At 52.7% G+C, this 19,012-nt stretch overlaps 1 protein-coding gene across 4 annotated transcripts in view; it reads left to right on the top strand.

Annotated features, from left to right (window-relative positions):
• Positions 1 to 19,012, top strand: part of ZFAT (zinc finger and AT-hook domain containing) — a 286,570-nt gene that overhangs the window by 81,413 nt on the left and 186,145 nt on the right. Inside the window, exon 1 of one of the 4 annotated variants that reach the window (XM_047841898.1) lies at positions 13,334 to 13,727. The exons of 1 other annotated variant lie outside the window; for it this stretch is intronic. In XM_047841898.1, the coding sequence (XP_047697854.1) occupies positions 13,709 to 13,727 (19 nt within the window). In that variant the 5' untranslated portion in view covers positions 13,334 to 13,708. Of the gene's footprint in view, positions 1 to 13,333; positions 13,728 to 19,012 lie in introns of those variants that run through there. 2 more of the 4 variants (XM_047841893.1, XM_047841894.1) reach the window with 2 other exon arrangements.

The raw sequence follows: 19,012 nt of genomic DNA, 5'->3' as shown, positions 1-19,012 counted from the left end.
GTCATGCTACTTTCTCAAAAAACTCCCATTCACTTTGAAGTCATGGGACTGGCTTGCCTTGTGTTTTTTATCAGTTCTAAAATGAGTGGCACTTTTAGGAGCGTTCTGGGAGCTCCTGGGTGGCTCAGTTGATTAAGCGTCTGACTCTTGATTTTGGCTCAGGTCATGATCTCACGGTTCGTGGGATCGAGCCCCCTGTTGGGCTCTGCACTGACAGTGTGGAGCCTGCTTGGGATTCTCTCTCTCTCTCTCTCTCTCTCTCTCTGTCTCTCTCTCTCTCTCTCTCTCTGTCTCTCTCTCAATATAAATAAACTTAAAAAAAAAGCATATTTTGTTGGCGTTATTTTTTCATTTGGTGTTAAACCTCAGAGTTTATAGAAAACCCAAAGGAAGACACATCACCGAGAAGAGGGGAGGAGGGGTCTTGTGATGATCAAAAGAAGAGGAAGCAGTGGGAGAAGACAGGGAATGAAGTAGCAACAAGGCCCTGTCCTCTGTCTCAGAAAAAAACCTGCCCCATTGCCTATTCTGCCCTTTTCTGCTGCTTAAACACGCCAGCTTTGTTCTGACCTCAGGACCTTTGCACGGACTTTTCCCTCAGGAACCAGGGTGGTTCCTACTCCTCACTCAGGTTTCAGGTCAACTGTCACCTCCTTGGGAAGACGTTCCTGACTGTCCTCTCCCTACTCCCAAAACACACACATGCACACACACACTCACGCACATGCGAACACACACACACCCTAGAAAACATCACCCCTTGTTTTATTTTCTTTACATCACTCCTTAATTGAAATGATCTCCACTCCAAACACCAGGAGAGAAGGACACGTGTGTCTCACTCATCATGTGCCCTTATGCACATCCTGGGTCCCAAAGGGAAAGGATGTGGAGTGAATTAATGGGCAATTAGCAGTCACATGACAATTACTAAGTCCTAGGTCTCTGCTCCTGTCCCCACCTGCTGAGGCTCACAGTGCAGAGAATCAAGGCAAAGGCTGAGGGGACAGCTATTCACAGCCTAATCATTTTCTTTACCTCCTATCAATTTGGGGGATGTCCGCTATTGGCCGGGCACTAGAGCCTGTGCCCTCAGGAAACTTACGGTTCAGGGGGAGAAAGTCACTAAACCCGTAAGAACTGCGTGTGCCAAGGGGCCGTCCAGCGTGCCCAGGAAACACTCGGGAAGGACACCTCGCCTCACCTGCCCGCGTGGGGAGCCGCCTCTGAGAGGGGGACTTCCAACCAGAGGCCTGAAGGGTGGGAAAAATGTAAGCGGCAGTGCAGGGACAGGTAGGGGACGGTCCTCCCCAGCGGGGGAGCGCGGTGGTACCTGAGGAACTTCAGAAAGGCCTTCGCCACAGCGTTTGAGGCCAGTGCTAGTGGGGAGTGGGCGAGTCCTGTCCCCCAGGCTCTCCGGAGGGCCCTGGAGGGTGCAGCCTTCGGCCAGCCAAGGGGAGCGTGGGGTGACAGACACCCTGTGAGCCCCTGCGGATCTGGCTCTGCTCCGACCCCTCCACGCGGGGCGGTCGCAGCAGGGGAAGGAAGGCAGCGCCTGCCCTTGGCAGAGACAGCTCTCGTTCCGGTTTGCAGCTATCTCCTGGGAACACACAGGTCCGGACAGAGGAGGTCCCTGGGCCGCGGGTCCCGCCCGGCAAACACCAGGAAGGTCCCCGACCAATCGGGACTAGTTGTTCAACCTGCCCCTTGGAGCCCTGCACACCAGAGGCCACGGTGGTTCTTAAAAGAATGAAATACTTCTTGGGGCGCCTGGGTGGCTCAGTTGGTCAAGCATCCGACTTCAGCTCAGGTCACGATCGCACCGTCTGTGAGTTCGAGCCCTTCTTTGGGGCTCTCCGGGGGCGGTGTGGACAGAGCCTGCTTAAGATCCTTTCTCTCCGCCTGTCTCTGCCCAACTCTCTCTCTCTCTCTCAAAAATAAATAAACTTAAAAAAAAGTATGAAATATTTCCATTCTTAGTGGCTTGGGAGATAACGGTCCCCTGAGCCCCTGTGCCGAGTCCCCACATCTCTGTCGGCCCAGCTTGCCTGCCCAGCATTCCCCAGGACCTGATCCCTTGAACCCCAGAACTAAAGGGGTGACCTTGGCACAGCAGGGGCATTCTCTCAGATTGGCCAGTGCCCACGCTGTAGGTATCGACAAATGGTTTTGTTGTCCCGCCTTCTGCGACGGCTTGGTGAGGCCTGGAGCTCGCTGCCCCTCCCCTGCCTGTCAAGATGCGTGCCTACCAATTTGTAGAGCCGCTGTTGTCTCTCCTAGTGGGCCGGGTATGGGGGGGCAGGGTGATAGTCAAAGATGGCGAACAGGGCGCAGCCCAGAGGGTCCTTCACTGTCCTCCCTCTGGAGTGCCCACCAGGATGTGGCCTGAGCCTAGCGATGGAAACTGAGAGTCTCCACCTCGTGAAGTCCAGCAAATGTTAGCCCCTGACTCCTCGGAATGGAAGTGAACAAAGCCAGGTTGTAAATGAGTTTGGGAGCGACCCCGTGGTTCCTCTTCCTGGGCGGCTCGAGGCAGCACGTTGAAAAGGGCAACCAGCCGCCTCTTTTAGGTCGCACTTTGGTTTTTACCAATTGGCGATATTTGGGGTGCTCACGGCCACTGTTCTTTCAGGCTTACTGGTTTTCTCTCCGCATCTCTCTCTAACCAGTCGCTGCGGGAACTCTACGAACGTGCTCCGAGGAGGAGGTTTGCTTGTGCACCTGCCATTACACGGGGAAATACGCATTTGTTGACCTCCTCCGTGTGTGTGGGGTTGGGGGGGGGGGTGATCATCCCAAAGCCCCCTGGGACCCACGGCTCTCCCAGTACAGTGAAGGCACAGTCAAGGGGAGACTTCAGGTTAGGTTCAGCCGAGGGGACACCCCCGCAGATCGGGAGGGGGCGAGGAGAGGAAGATCTGGGCATTTATTCTGTCTCCTCTGTTTTGTTGTAGAGGGTTGGCGATGTCGCCACCTGTGGCCACGCAATCAGGACGTGGACTTTCCAGAGGTGCTGTCTCCTGGCCGTTCCATTGCTACTTCGTCCCCTGTGCCTGCAGGCTCGAGGGAGGGGGGCCTGAGGCGCTTCGCGGTCTCTCTCCTACCCCCTTAAGCCCTGCCCACACCTTTGTAAAGAGTCCCTTTATTAGATTGTCCTTAAATTTCCCGTTTTGAGGGTGCTACCCAGTCCTGCTGGGGGCCTGACTGCTAAGGAGCTGAGCTGTAGAGGGGGGGACAGGTGTGGGGGGACAGGTGCTCCGAAGGGCTACGGGGCGTGTCTGTGATGACGCCTGCACAGCACCATTTAGCTCGGTCAGAACCGCTGTCACTCCAGGAGCTAATGAGCAGTGTCCATGCCCGGCTTCCCCAGGGTGGCAGCCGAGTCCGCAAGGGCCACCTCGAGAAAGTGCCACAGAGCGGGCAGCGGAAGCAACAGGAACTCATTTGTTCTCAGCTCTGGAGGTAGAAGCAAGATCAAGCTGTTGGCACGGTTGGTTTCATTCTGGGGCTGCCCTCCTCTCCCTGGCTTGTAGGTGGCATCTTCTCCACCTACGTCTTCACCTTGTCTCCCCTCTGCGGGTGTCTGTGTCTCAGTCTCCTCTTTTTTTTTTTTTAATTAAAAACATTTTTTTAATTTATTTTTGAGACAGAGAGAGAGCACGAGCAGGGGAGGGGCAGAGAGAGAGGGAGACACAGAATCCGAAGCAGGCTTCAGGCTCCGAGCTGTCAGCACAGAGCCCGACGTGGGGCTCGAACTCACAGACTGTGATCGTGACCTGAGCTGAAGTCAGACGCCCACCCAACCGACTGAGCCACCCAGGCGCCCCTGTCTTAGTCTCCTTTTAAAGAGACCAGCCACTGGGGCACCTGGGTGGCCCAGTCGGTTAAGCGTCCGACTTCAGCTCGGGTCATGATCTCCTGGTTTGTGAGTTCAACCCCCCTGTGGGGCTCTGTGCTGACAACTCCGAGCCTGGAGCCTGCTTCCGATTCTGTGTCTCCCTCTCTCTCTCTCTCTCTCTGCCCCTCCCCTGCTCGTGCTCTCTCTCTCAAAAATAAACTTAAAAAAAAAAAAAAGACACCAGCCCTCTTGAATTAGGGCCCCCCCTATGACATCATTTTACTTTACCTCTTAAAAGACTAGTCTCCAAATACAGTCACATTCTGAGGTACCTGGGGGTTAGGGATTCCACATATGAATTTCGGGGGGACACAATTCAGCCCATGAGAGGCTGTAAGCCCCTTCAGGTCAGGGACGGCGTCCTTGAAGCTCCGTGTGCCCAGGTGCCCAATTCCTGCTTATCTTTTGCTGAGTCATCTGAAGCCAGTCCCTTCCCCCGGAGATCCCTCCTCTGCAGGGTGGGGGAGGGCTCTCAGCCTGTATCAGTCCTCTAGAGGGGACGAGGTGACATCCTGCCCTTCTCCTGTTTGCCTTTGGGGACGGCCATGCTCCATCTCAGGATCCAAGCAGCTGCCGGTCCCAGGGGCCTGGCCAGGTGAGAGCTTGTGCGTGGGTCACCTTTCACCTTTGCTTGGAGCTACGGAGGGACGACCCAAAACAGCCACCTGGTGAGAGTGGTCCGGGAGAGTTAGCTCTGAGTGGAACAGGGCGACCCCCATCTCCCTCTGTTCTCGTCTCTCATCACGACCACACGATCGCGTGTCTAGCCTTGCTGTTTCCTGCCCTTCCGCCTTTTGCCCAGGCTGTTCCTTCTGCCTGGAGCAGTCTGCCGGCTGAACACCCCAACTCCCCTTGAGTCACGCCTTCTCGTGGTCTTCTGTGACGCCTCTCGCTGGGTTGCGTCCTCCTGGCTGTTAGTCCCAAGCTCTTCTCTCTTCCGCGCGCTGCACGTACCATGCTCCCCTCCTTAGGCACCGTTCCCTCTTCCGGGTTATGACATTCTGGAGGAATGACGCCGTGACGTCTTGCGTGTGCCCTTAGAGAACACTTTTGGCCACTGGCGAGCACCCCATAAATGCTTTAGGAGTGAACGAAGGAACAGACCATTTTTTCATGACGAATTCCTCCCAAGTGTTACTCAGCAACCATCCTGACAGCCCTTTCACTTCGTTACGATAAATGGTCGGTGCGCTACCGACTGGTTTAGCCACGTGGGCTCAGATCATCCTCTGACGGGGGGATGATGGGCGGGGAGGGGCGGGGCAGGTGGACAGAGGTGAGTCAGGCCCTGCGGCTGGCCTGTGCGAGTGCCCTGTTCCACAGGGAAGACAGGTGCCTTAGCAGGTATGGCACAACACGTAAGAATCATGGCAAAGGGCTGTGAGAGTCGCTAACTCTGCCTGCGGAGTAAGGAAGGCTTCACAGAGCAGGGGATATTTGGTCAGGGTTTTGAAGGATGTAAAGGAGTCCAACGGGTGGAGAAATGTGGGGAAACTATTCTAGACATTTACAAAGGCCTGAGAGAGTTCTAAAGAGGCCTGGCTTCCTTAAGAAATGGCGAGTTGGCGGGAGGGTGGGGGTGGTGGCGCCTGGGTGGCTCAGTCGGTTAAGTGTCCAACTTCGGCTCAGGTCGGAATCTCACGGTTCGTGAGATCGGGCCCCGAGTCAGGCCCTGTGCTGACAGTTCGGAGCCTGCTTGGGGTTCTCTCTCTCCCGCTCTCTGACCCTACTCTGCTTGCCCTCTCTCTCTCTCTCTCGAAATAAATGAATGAAACGGAAAGCACAGTGGTGACTGGTTAGGTGAGGTGAAGCTGGTCCTGTGTGACATGAAGTGGTCGCTTGTACCGAAACGACAGGTGCACTGGGGGGACCTCCACCCCTCCCTCTGGGGCCTCCCGTTCCACCAGCACGTGAGCTGTGAGCCTGTGAGCAACCAGCCTGGGTTTGCGGCTGAAAAGGTGCCCGTGAGAAATGGAGAGAACCGTATCAGAGCGGGGAGTCTCCTGTCTCCTCCTCTCCCTCCAGCGTCCAGTGAGGCAAGGCAGAGAGCTGGCGGCCCTAGTCCTGGCACTTGAACTTGGGCTCAGCGTTCACAGAGAAGCAGCCAGCCGCTTCCAGTGGGGCCGTGGCTCTCCGCAGCCCGCCCCGCGGATGCTGTGCGAAACCGTGGGGCCTCGGCGAGAGCCCCGGGGTCGCTCAGGCCGGCAGAGTCAGTGGAATGTGGCCTCTCACAGCGAAGCTCTGGGCGGGGCGGCTCCAGCCTTGACCTTTCACTAATTAGGTTTCCTCTCCCACTGCCGCTCGCGCCACACTGCGGGCTAAACACATAGCCCACTGCTTCTCGTCCCGCCCGGCCCGCTCTGTCCACTCCGCGGGGACTCAGATGAACGACGGCTTCTCCCCGTCCGACGCTGCTGGGCACTTGTTCCCTGGAGAGTCCTTTGGAAGCTAAAGAGGGGGCGCCTGGGGGGCTCAGTCGGTTAAGTGTCCGGCTTCGGGTCGGGTCATGATCTTGCGGTTTGTGAGTTCGAGCCCCGGGGCCGGCTCTGTGCTGATGGCTCGGAGCCTGGAACGTGCTTCGCATCCGGTGTCTCCCTCTCTCTGGGCCCCTCCCCCACTTGCGCTCTCTGTTTCTCAAAGATGAATAAACATTAAAAAAATTAAAAAAAAAAAAAAAGAAGAAGCCGAAGGGGATGATGGAGAGGCCATGCAGAAAGGCCTGGGATACTTGCAAGGCCCTGTTTCCAATCCTGAGACGACACTGTGGAAGTCCTTTAACGCTTTGTTCACTGTTGTCTCCCTGCGCCCTACGAGGGTGGTGAAGGCTGCGTGAGACATAAACCTCAGAGGGCTTAGGAAATTCTAGAAGATCGGGCCCATGTTGTCACCAGCATTTACTTGGTTTCATTCCCACCATTCTGGCAGCAGCTAGAAGCTTCACGTCCACAGCGCGTCCCCCTGGTGATCATATTTTCCGGGGCTCGTGAAAGTTGATATCGAGAAGGGTCACTAAAGGGGACTGGGGGGGGGGGCAAGGAAGGGGGAGCCACACAGGTCAACGTCGGTTACAAAGGAGTGTCAGTTACAGGGAAAGACCGCATGGTCTCCCACGGGAGATCGGCCACGGCTTCAACGCGGCCCTGAGAGACCCTCACGAGCCCTGAACCCCCTGCCTTCCTCCCGTGGACCTTCCTTCAGAAAGACCCCTCCCAACTTCCTCCTTCTTCTCCGAAAAATAACATTCCTCTCCTCCGTTTGTGGCACTTGCCTGTGGTCTGGCCGGAGCTTGCTCATCCCGAACTGCAATTCTCTGCTATTCCTGAACAAACCATTTTCGCTGGTAAAAAAGGCCGTCTTACTTGTAAGGTTAACAGCCCCAAAGGGCGCGTGTGGTCTGAGAGGCGCACGGACCACCGGGACGAAGGCCTGCACGGAATATTTGACTCTGGGATGCTTGGGGGAACACCTGCTTCCTTCCACCTCCAGGGGCCCCTGCGTGATGCCCTCTGCGGTCAGACCCTCCCTGGCTCGTCCTTCTTGGTGTCGTTTGCTCCTGCTGCTGCTTCTGGAGCTGCCTCCTGGCCTGTCTGCTCTGATCCAGATTTCAGTCACCATGAAGGCCTTTGCCAGTTTCCTTCTTTCTTCGTCAATAAGCCCCCCTTGGTTGGAAGACAGCCCGGAGCCCAGCCAGAGGCCTATCTCTCTCATTCCCCTTCTGCTTCTGAGAAGCAAGCTCTGCGCCCCACCTCAGGCAAAGGTGGGTGATGTCCCACGTCTGTAATCTATTGCTGTCCGGCAAAACCTCCAGTTTCTCACAATTTCGTGGGCTGACTAGGCCCAGCCAGTGGTTCTTCTGTGCCACGTGCAGTAGCCAACGTCCCTCACGTGGTTGCATTGGCTGGGGTGCAGCTGGGACTCAAATGTCCAGCAGAGTCTCTTGTCCTCTGGCTTTTCTCGCCACGTGACCTCCGGGTCTGGTATTCTAGCATGAGCTTCCTTGCAGCCTGGTGGCTGGCATCCAGGGAGACCCGGTGGGCAAGTGCCGATCAGGCCTTCGCTTGTGTCCCGTGGGTCAAAGCAAGTCACAAGGCCAATCCCAAAGTCAGTGTGGGAGGGGGTCACACGAGCATGTGATTGCAGGGAGGCATGGTTCATTGGGGGCCACTGTTGGAGGACTTCCCACAGACACTCTACAAGTGTCCTTTCTGTTGGGCCTTTACAAGAACAGTGAAAACAGTGCATATCTGTGTGGCTCCAGGGTCTGGTGGCTTAGCCTCGGTGGTTCCTTGCTACACTTTCCTCCCCACAAGACCTTGCACAAAGGGCCAGCCCCTCTACAAAGACGTTCTGCACATTTGCGGCTGGAAGTGATGGCTGTGTACCGGAACCTCCTCCGGGGGCTTTTTCAGGCCTCAGTTATGAGGAGTTTCAAAACAGTATTAGGATCTTTCGTCGTTGTTGCTGACGTGGGCCCGAGAAGCCATCTAGTTAATCCCTGGTCCCCCAGCACCGCCATGTAACAGGCGAGGGAGCTGAAATCCACAGACCTTAAGTGACACAGTGGGTTGGTGGCAACGCCTGGATCACCACCCCAGCCCCTGACGCTCTGTCCAGTGCGTTCCTCTGTATGCCCGGTGCCTGGTGTTGCTTTTTCTTTTGTCCCAGATGGACCGAAGCTACTTGGCCCAGCACAGCCACCACGGTGCTCACGGCACTTCCGGACCTTTGCCTCATTTGCCTCTCACAATTTTCCGATGTGGGATCAACACCTCTGCTGCCCAGAGAAGGACAGCACGGCGCAAATGTGTCCCAAGTCCTACAGCTCCTGTCTGACACAGCTAGGACCGGAACTTAGAGCTGGGCCTCCAAATCTCCTCCCTCTCCTTTCTTCCCTAAAAAAGCATTCTGTTCACATGGACGGACATGCAAACTGGTTCAGAGGAATGTTCAGTGGAAACTAAGTCTCCCAGTGAGCCCAGATCCCTAGGCACAGACATCCTCGCGACGCTGTCCGCTGCATCCGGTTTCTTTGCCGTATTTGCAGAGATTCTCTATGCATGTGTCATCGTGTTCATGCAGATCTTACCGAAACTGTTCACAAATGGTAGCCTGGTCCACACACCGTCCTGCACGCTGATTTTCACTCAGTGGTGTATCTCGGAGGGCACCCCTTACCCATCTCTCTCTCTCTCTCTCTTCTTTCATTCTTTGAAACAGTGTTTCCATGTTGGGTAAGCCAGCTCTGTAGTCAAGGACACGAAGATGCCTGTGCTTCTTCAGAATCTCTTTTTTCTCTCTTCTAAACATCTACAACAGTGCTGCTCACACCACAGCCACAAAAGAAGGGTTTAATTATGCATTGTTCCTTTGCTTCACCTCCTGGGGCCACCCCCAGTGTGCACCCCTCCCCCCAGTCCCTTCCCTTCACTCCACAGCTGTTTATTGGGCCCCTGTGATGAGCCTGGCACTCTGTTAGCCTGTGGCAGTGCTCCTGCTTTCCCTTCTTGTTGCTGGGATCCAGGGCCACACATACCCCCGTCTTCTACATGGCCCAGTTACTGCTGCTTGTGGGTGGCTGGAAGGATGTTTATTATACTTATCCAGCCTTTGACTTTTTTTGTAAACTGTTCAAGCACAACGGATAAAAACTTAAAACCTTACAAATCGTATCTCCTTAAACATGCACACATTTAGCCACATTACCATTTCAGTATAACTTCTAATATAAGTCTCATGTAACTTCTCTTGAATGCTTTGAACACAAAAGTTTTTACTGTACCCTCGGCCTATTTGTAAAAATCGTGATGATTTATTTGACTGATTTTTCTTGTTGTTGTTTTTATTGCTATCAAACTTATTTTTGTACTTTTCCAGGATGGCGATATCAGACCCAAGAGAGGTTATCTCTTTCCCAGGTGCATTGAAATCACAGCTTTGGGGTCCCTGACTGTTGGGATTTTTAATTGGAACACAGAATCCTTCAAGGTGGCTCAAAGGGGAGCAGGTGTTTGCTGGTTGGGGTGCCCTCTCTCAGATCAGGTTCAACTGTCATGTCAGCAGGACTTGCCAGCCAGTTCTTGCACAGTAGATCTTCATGTACGGAAAATCTCAGATCCATCATGTTCTGCCTCAGTTTACAGCTAACTTCATTACGAATCCTTAGCATTTCGATGTACTGGGTAGGGCCACATAGCAGCAGAATCTGTTAGCCGTTCTCCTAGGACATTTGCCTAATCCATTAACGTGCGACACCAATCACTGACTCGCTGGCCTTGACTAAGCCCTTCCTGGTTTGGGTACAGTTTTGACTCTTTCTGGAAATTTTTAACACACTCGTAGTAAACTTACCTGCTTATACAGATGTATCACTTCATAAACAGATGTGGAGAACTTCAAGTAAGAACAGAACCCCATATATGCCAAATGCACCCACTTATGAAACTGTTCTATTTTTACCCTTTCTTGAATTATAACACATTTTGTAATTACACCTGACTTTTCCTTTTTTATCATTAGAGTCTCACGCCTTTCATAGGCTCAACTTGTTCTCGTAGGTCAACCACCATAGACCTGGCTCCTTTTTGTGACGTGCAGGGAAGAGGGACCACCTCGTTCTCTGAGCTGACCGCTGCCTTTCAGCAAGAGCCCAGCACACTTTTTGCGGCATCCTGGTTTTCTGGCGATAGCATGGTGTTTCAGGACGTTCCAATTTTCCCTGCTCCCAAACGCAGACTCAGCTTCTTTGAGGGAGCCCTGGCTACTGCTAATGAAAAATACTGAGATCAATATTTAGGGGCTGAGGGTACAGGCTGACTGGTGAGGGGGCAGCACCCGATGGCCACGGAAAAGGCAGAACTCAGAAAACATGTTCCTAAGGTCATAATTTTGTTCACGCTGAGACTGCTCATATCGTTCTAAATATTACTACCCCCTTTTCTTTTATACAATTTTAAATGGATTTTTCTCTACGGCGTGCCTATTTAGATTTTTAATACGTCACTCAGACTGTGATTATCCCCAGCTCTGATTTTATCATTGCTGTGTGCCTCAAGGCCCATTATTTGGAGGTCACCTGTATGTATCCTTTATCTAACCCTGCTTTCAAGAAGCGTCTCATAAAATTGTGTATATATTCTCTTTTCATGTAAATGGATATTTGTCATGTAGATATGAGATATAATTATAAAATTGACACAAATATATTCAATTACAGAGATTACTTATTATGTAACTAAAAGCCATTTCATGTTCGCTGATAAACTTCTTGACACAAATTCTTTCACGTGCCAGCCTCGAGGGGCTGATTGCCACCAAAGGGCCAGCTGGGAAGCTAATCGCCTCTGGGAACCATTGTGGAAGTAGGGTGCCATTAATTATATAATTTTGAGCAATTTATACTTAATTCTACTAGTGTTTCTTCAATAATTGAAGCCATTTTGAGATATTACTGGCAAATGAGAAGAATAAAGATGTTTGCTCGTTGAAAATGTGCAAATCCAGCAGAGTGATGGTTTTGCTGGGATGGACTGATTTCTCCACTTGCAAATCTGGTCCCATAGAAAGGGGAGTCTTTGTTGTTTCCATATGCTTGTGGCCAGGCCAGTTTTCAGTAATGATACATGTTCAGTGAATTTTCTTTGGATAGAGACGGAAGAAAATGCCATGAGAATAATAGAGAAAATCGTAGCTGTCCAAATAATGAACTCGGGACCGTCACCCGTAACTCACAACTTCTTCTTCTTCTTTTTTTTTTTTTTTTATTTTATTTTGACATTGTTAATATTCTGAGGCAACTTGGTTTTCAGATAAATTCTAAATTGCTTCATTTCCAAAATTCATTTTGGTCACAACATCCAGGAACAATCCATCTTCTAATCAATAACTGACATTTAAATGCACCTGCAAGAAAGCAACCCAGCGCGAAACCAATATTGTCAGCAACCAGAACAACCCTAGTTTCCTGACAGACATTGATTCACAGCAAAATAGCGATTATTGTAAATATTTATAGTTCTAAACGGAAAAGCTCATCAATGCAGCGTGTTGAGATTCCAAATGAAATCGGTGATGGGCTCCACCTAGCCATTTATTTGTGAGGTAGGATGCGATGGGTGTGTTGCAGCAACCTTGGAAGAGCAGTAACCTTCCAAGAGTCTTGGAATTGACCCTTTGGGGGCACGGTGGGTAGTTCGGGCACGCCTCTGGTGGTGACGTGGTAGAATGGGAAGAACACCGGGTGGGGAGAGACTAGTTCCCCACCTGGGTCTTCACTGGCTTGCTGTGTGCTCTCAAAAAGCCACATAACCTCTCTGAGCGTTGCTTTCCTCACCTAGAAAAGAACAATAATCATGTCTGTCCAATTTAACATCCCTGGTTGTTATAATGATGAAAGAAAAGGGTGGGGGAAGGAGATATCTCTGAACATGTATTTAATGGACTGGGCAAATGAATGTGGGGTCTCATAAGGACTCTTGATCTCTCAAGAACAGGGTTAAGGAGCAAGACACATGGTTCCGGAGAAATTTGATGCGTCACCCTAAAGCTCAAGGTCCCTGGGAGTTTTACTACTGAAACGCAGGTGACCCTGGGAACGAATGTGTTGCTCATTCAATACTACTGTGCAGTAGGAGCTGGGAAACCAGCATGAGAGAGAGAGAGAAAGAGAGAGAGAGAGAGAGCGCTCCGAGTGGCCTCTGTGCACCTGGTGTAGCTCACGGACAGATAAAGAACTGTCAGGGTCTTTTCTAGTTTCCGGAGCCCAAGGGGCGACCTAGGCGAGATGGAGGTTAAGTTCATGTCAGGCAGTGACATTGCTATGTAGAAAACAGGGACTTAGGATGGTTACTTTGGACGGGGTGGTCGGGGAGGGCCCCCGTGGAGATGTCACCGGAGCACTGATCCGAGGCAAGCGGCAGAGCGGGTCCCCTCCGCATCAGAAACCGAAAACAAGGTCATCACATCTCAAGCAGACAGGCTGCTTGCAGAAGGAAGGCTGCGCGCCAGACTCGGGAACGGGAGCGAGGCGTGCTCACACGCAACTGAGACTTTGTGCGGGACGCTCAGGTCGGAGGGCAGTCGCTTTCCCGAGGTGGCTCCAGGGTGCTGAATTCTGGCTGCACCACCCGGACTAAGTGGAGCCGGGTACCCCCAGCGGAGAGCATCCAGCTCTGCTACGGGGACACTGCAAGCAAGCCTGGAGAGGGAGGCAGGCTGTAACCTCCCCGACTGACAATTTAGTAAACTCTCACCCAGGGAAGTTAAGCCGCTGTCCCAGATTAGTTAGTAAAGGGCAGAACGGGGACAGGAACCCAGAACTCTCCTTGCACGTCTAGCCCGGTGGCTCCACGTCAGGTGAGTCCAAGGATGCACAAGCAGGTAGATCTGCTGGCTCCCGGCACAAATGGGAAGACTCCCAATCCTGCGATCCGCACTCCAGGCCTCTCGTTAGCTCCTTCCCAGGAATGGCTCAAAAAGCGGAGCGGTGGAATCCGCGGAGCGGGGCGCCAAGCGCGGCCGCCGGCCCGGAGCATGCGCACTGGCCCGGCCCAGCCTAGACGCGCTCCGCGCTGGGGGAGGGTCACCCGAGGCTGACGTCCGCTACGCCGGCGTCAGCGCCCCGTGAAGAGGAGGGCGAAGACTCCATCCGCCATGTTGGATGCCGCAGATTCGCCATAACCTCGCCGGCTCTTTTCTTAAAAAAATAAAAATAAAAAGCGAAGCATCAGCGGGGCGCCCCGCCTTCTCGGTCGGCGCGGGAGGGGGCCCGGAAGAGCCCGAGGCTTTTTTTTCCTCCGCGGTGGGGGCGTTGCCATGGAGACGCGGGCGGCAGGTGAGCCGGGCTGGGGGTTGGGGTGGGGATGAGGTGGGGGTGGGGCACGGCGCGGCGCGCGGGAAGCCGTTTCGAGTTTGGAGTCGGGAAGAAGCGCGCGGGCCGCCGGGCGGCGGAGGGATCCGCGGCCCAGGGCGGAGAGCGGACGTAGCGGCGTGCTTCGACAGCACGTTCAGTCGTTGGTGGTATCCCGCCGCCTCGGGGTTTTATTTAGAAAAAGTCGCGAGAGAGCCAGCCGGAGAGCGAGCGAGGGGAAACTGCGCGCGCGCGCGCGAGAGGCCGTTTCCAGGGCAACGGGGAGGGCCAGGCGCGCGCCCCGGAGACGGAGCGCAGGCGTCCTGTCTGGCGGGAGGTTCGAATCCCGGCCTGTCAACTCTGGCCAGCGGCGCCTGGCTGGGGCCTCCTTCTTGCCGGGCCTCAGTTTCCTCCCCTGTGAAATGGGTAGCTCCTTTAGACCCACGTAGAGACAGGGTTCGACCGAGCTGCTGCAGGAAAGCTTTGTGCCCTCTAGAGGGAGCCGTAAACGCCAGGGAGTAGCGTTGTTGCGGCTGGTAGCGGTGTGGCAGGCAGTGATAGATTATCCTTTGCCCGCTACCTGCCGCCCAGCTCCTGAGGGGCCCTGTTCCTCACCCTCTGAAGTTAAACTCCATTGCCACCTCCTCCAGGCAGCCCTCTGTGGCTTCGCCGCCGGACCAGCCTCTCCGCAGACTGGCCCCGGTAGGTGTCGGATCTAACGAGACCCTTAACCTTGAGCACCTGTGGTTAACAACATGGTCCACACGCCGGCGCTGACCTCAGGCTTTTTGCTGCTCGGTTCTCCGGGCAGTTCTAATTCGTGTGTCATTTGCCGATGAGGGACAAAGGATCAGAGAGGTCAACTGCATACAGCTTGAGAATGACAGAGTTGAGGCCTTAAAAAAGTCCTCTTCCTCCAGTTTGGGATGCAATCCAGACTCCTGCGTGCCTGCCAGGCTGTACTTCCGTCCCCCCATCGGTGCTTGGCCTCCGGTCCGTGCTCCGGCCGCACTTAGCCAATGAGCCAACAGATCTGCCTCTTCCAGTCCTGTTTCCTTGCGGAGCCCGGTGACCTTTCGGAAATGGCGAGGGGCTTACGCTCCACAACTGTCCCCTCTTGGCTTCATCAGAGCCTGGCCGCTCGTACGGAAGCATCTGTAGTGAGCGTCCCCAGCTGAGGCTGGAGAAGACACCCGAGCTTATGTGTGCTGGCCGTGGGGTCCGCTCCGCCAGCACCCCGGGGCACTCTACCGGGCTTCTTCGGTTGAAGCCAGAGCCTTGCATGGCACCACTCTCTGCATGCCAGGGTTGGGTAGAGAGCCGTAGACCCTTGGTCCCCTCCTCATCCTGTAGTTGTGTCAGATCCTGGGGTGTGTGCAGTGGACCCAGAGTGAGTGGTGGGGTCAGGCCCCCCCGAACTGCGCCTGCATGCTTTCTTAACCTGATGACAGCTTGGTTTGTCACCTCCCAAATAATTCCGCTTGGGCTGATGCACAGAACGAACTGCCCGTCTCCTGTTTTGGAGTTGACCTAACAGTCTTTGAAAAGAAACCTGGGCCTCTGTTGCAGTTTCCTTCAATTTCCAGCTGTAATAAACAGAGGAGATCATGTTTATAAATGTATCAATGTCAACTAGTGATCAGTTAATTTCTTTTAAAAATTTTTTAAAATTGTTTTATTTATTTTTGACAGAGAGAGAGAGAGAGGGAGAGAGAGAGTGCGTGAGTAGGCAAGCAGGGGAGAAGGGCAGAGACAGAGGCAGAGACAGAATCCAAAGCAGGCTCCAGGCTCCAAGCTGTCAGCGCAGAGCCTGATGCAGGGATTGAACTCATGAACCCTGAGATCATGAGCTGAGCTGAAGTCACACGCTCAACAGACTGAGCCACCCGGGCGCCTCATGATCAGCTAATTTCTGAAGAGAGTTTCCTGTTTTGCCTGGTTTTTAGGTTAATTTAGGGGAAGCAGTACAATAAATGATAGCAGGATGCATACCAGGATGGACTTGCCTGTGATCTGGGCAGGCTTTTGGTGTACACCCGCTGAGATTGTCATCGCGGTCAATTGCAGATCTATTACACATCGCTCCCTTCTCAGCCTTTCTCATTTACCTGGTAAAATGGTTCCTGTTTCTTTTCTCCCCTTACCTTATAATTTACGTAACAACTTTTCAAAGATAGCTGTCCTTAAGTAGAATTAAGTTTCTGCCTAGGGCAAGGGCAGTCCAAGAATTAGGTATATCGAAAAAGACTCTCCTTAATTGCATTTCCTTTTATAGTTTCATCCTTGCCACCTCTGAAAATCTCCCCATCAAGCTGGGCCAATTTAATTAGGTAGAAGGGACTTAGCTTAGAGTTAAGTTTTCTCTTTATTCTCAGCTGTTTATCCTGTTAAAATTTCACTGTCTTTGAAAATTTTCAAGGGCAGGTGTCAACTTTAGGAGCGGGAACCATTGGGAGGGTGGGAAGAACAGAGTCCCGAGATCTGTCAGTCGCCAGATTCCTGACCTGAGGGAAGTCACACGACTCTCGGAACCCCTGTGCTGTCCCTCCTCCTGCAAAAGGAGACTTAATCCTGTCCCCTGCTCAGGGCCTGGTGCCTTGTGGCTGCTGGTGGAACTCTGGTATTTATCCCTTTTCAACCCAGACCCCATCTCTCCCTTGTAAAGCCTAGCGTGTTGTTTGTTATCTCCTTGCTGCTTGACAACACTTGTGGTTGGAAAGGCCCAGTAGGCTTTAACTTTTTAAATCTATTTTGTTAATGTTTGTTGTTGAGAGAGAGAGAGAGAGAAAGCCCACCAGCAGGGGAGGGGCAGAGAGGGAGACACAATCCAAAGCAGGCTCCAGGCTCTGAGCTGTCAGCACAGAGCCCCATGTGAGTCTTGAACTCACAAACCGCGAGATCGTGACCCGAGCCAAAGTTGGACACTTAACCGGCTGAGCCACCCAGGCACCCTTGATTGATTTTTAAAGGACAAAAAAAAAGTGGGGCACCTGGGTGGCTCAGTTGGTTAGGCATGCGACTTTGGCTCAGGTTATGATCTCACAGTTCATGAGTTCGAGCCCCGCGTCGGGCTCTGTGCTGACAGCTTGGAACCTGGAGCCTGCTTCGGATTCTGTGTCTCCCTCTCTCTGTGGTCCTCCCCGCTCATGCTCTGTCTCTCTCTCAAAAATAAATAAACATTAAAAAAAAAACTTAAAAAAAATAAAAGGAAAAAAATAATCTGCGAGTGAAGCCCATAGATATATTAACCATTTATTACAGATTTGAAGTCCCTCTCTTTTTGTCAGTGAACATAAAGTATATACTCAGATTTGCTGGTGAAAAGATCACACTCGGCATATTAACGTAAAAAGGATTTCAAATCTGGTAACAGACTTTTCTTTGTTCTTTCACATCGTGTAACAACTGGAGCTGCAAAGCCTTGGACTCTGGAATCTGGCCCCTGGGTGCCCAGACTGGCTCCGGGCTGAGGCGGGGTGGGCAGGGTGGGGGCCTGGCTTTGGAGCTGCTGCTGGCGGGGGGCAGGGGGGAGGGGGGGGGCGGGGGGGAGGGGGGGCGGGGGGGGCGCTCAGCCACGACCCCTGGAAAGAAGGAGCAGAAGGCTTTGGGAGCAGCGTTCTGGAAATGGGGTCTTGGATGTCCTGGCACCTCGTAGGGTGCCTTCCATATGGCTTCCTTCTCTGTGTCAGACCTTCTCTTTGCTTCTCTGCCCCTTAGGACCTTTTCTTTTCCTTCCACCCCCCCCTTTTTTTTTTCTCCTTCTTTTTTTTTTAATTTAAAAAAATTAAAAATTCTTTTCCTGCCCAGGGGATTCCTGGGTCCACTTAGATGTTTGTGCCCAACTTTGTGCCAGGAGCTGGGGACGTAAAGTATGACACACTGTTTCCTTCTGAGGCTCTCACGCAGTCCTAGCAGTTGGAAAACCCGTTCCCTTAGGAGAAAGTGCCAGGTGCTACGACGGAAGCGAGCCCCAAGAATCAGGGCTTCAGAAGGGGTGCCCCCGGCCCAGCCAGGGGATTCTGGGAGGGCTTCCTGAAGGAGGAGGTGCCTGAGCTGCAACTTTCCGGGTGAGCGGAGGGGTTCCGCAGAGGGCTGTGTGGTACAGAGACACAGATGTGACCCAGCCACAGGCGTGCTCTGGGTGACTAGGTGAGCACCGGGGCCGGAGCCCGGGGTGCGGGTGCTTGAGGTCTGTGGTGATGGTCTTTGGAGGGGCAGAAAGCTGTTGGGACTTGACGGTGGAAACTTTGGAGAATGAGAGCCAAAGGGGGCCTGCCGGTTTGCCTGTTAACAGCCGCCTGAGGTCAGTGTTTTTGAGGTGCAGAAATACACAGTGAACACACAGACCTTAAGTGTGCGCTGTGACCACCCATGTTACCCGCGCCCCTGACAACATCCGGAACTTTTCCCTCACCCCAGAAAGTTGCCGTTTGCCCCTTCCCACCCGATTCCTGCCCTTCACCCCAAGCAATCACTGGTCTGAGTAATGTTGCCAGAGATAAACTACTTTTTGAAGCACATGCGAGAATTCTTTGGTATCTGGTGTCTTTCAACTCAGCATAAAGTTTCTGAGACCCAGGGCTTTGTCTCTTTCTGTTTTCCGCTAGCATTCCGTCGTACGGATGTGCCACGGCCTGTTTATAGGATCACCGTCTGAGCTCATTTCCAGTTTTCGGTTGTTGGGAAAAAGCTGCCACGGGCATTCTTCTATAAGGTTTCTTGTAGACGCAGATTTGCATTTCTTTTGGGTAGTGGAGCGGCCGGCTTGTAGGGCAGAGGTATATCTAACTTTTTAAGAAATGTCCAAATAGCCTCCTGGAATTGTGCCATTTTGCACCCCTGTCCGCAGGTGTAGGAGAAATACGCCTGCTGCACAGGCTCAGCCACATTCAGTGTTTAATTTTTTTTCCTTTGATCTATTTTAGAGGGTGTGCAGTAACATCTCATTTAACTTGCATTTCCTTGATGATCAGTAATAACTGAGTACTTTTTTTTTTCTTTCTGTGCTTATCCGCCATTTGTATACCCTCTTTGAAGAAATGTCTGTTTAAATCTTTTGCCCATTTCAAGCATTGGGTTGCTTGTCTTTTTAATTGTTGACTTGTGGGAGTTTGAATGAGTCCTTTGTCTTACGTATGTGTTGTGAATATTTTCTCCCAAGCTCTGCTTGCTTATTAATCTCAATACTATCTTTTGTTCAGCATAAGCTTGTAATCTTAATAAAGTCTGAGTTACCATTATTTTTGCTTTATAGGGAGTACTGTTTGTAT

This window comes from Prionailurus viverrinus, chromosome F2 (assembly GCF_022837055.1).
Source record: "Prionailurus viverrinus isolate Anna chromosome F2, UM_Priviv_1.0, whole genome shotgun sequence".
NCBI lineage: Eukaryota > Metazoa > Chordata > Mammalia > Carnivora > Felidae > Prionailurus > Prionailurus viverrinus.
The sequence above is the reverse complement of the archived record's forward strand: the minus strand, read 5'-3'. Positions and strand labels throughout refer to the sequence as shown.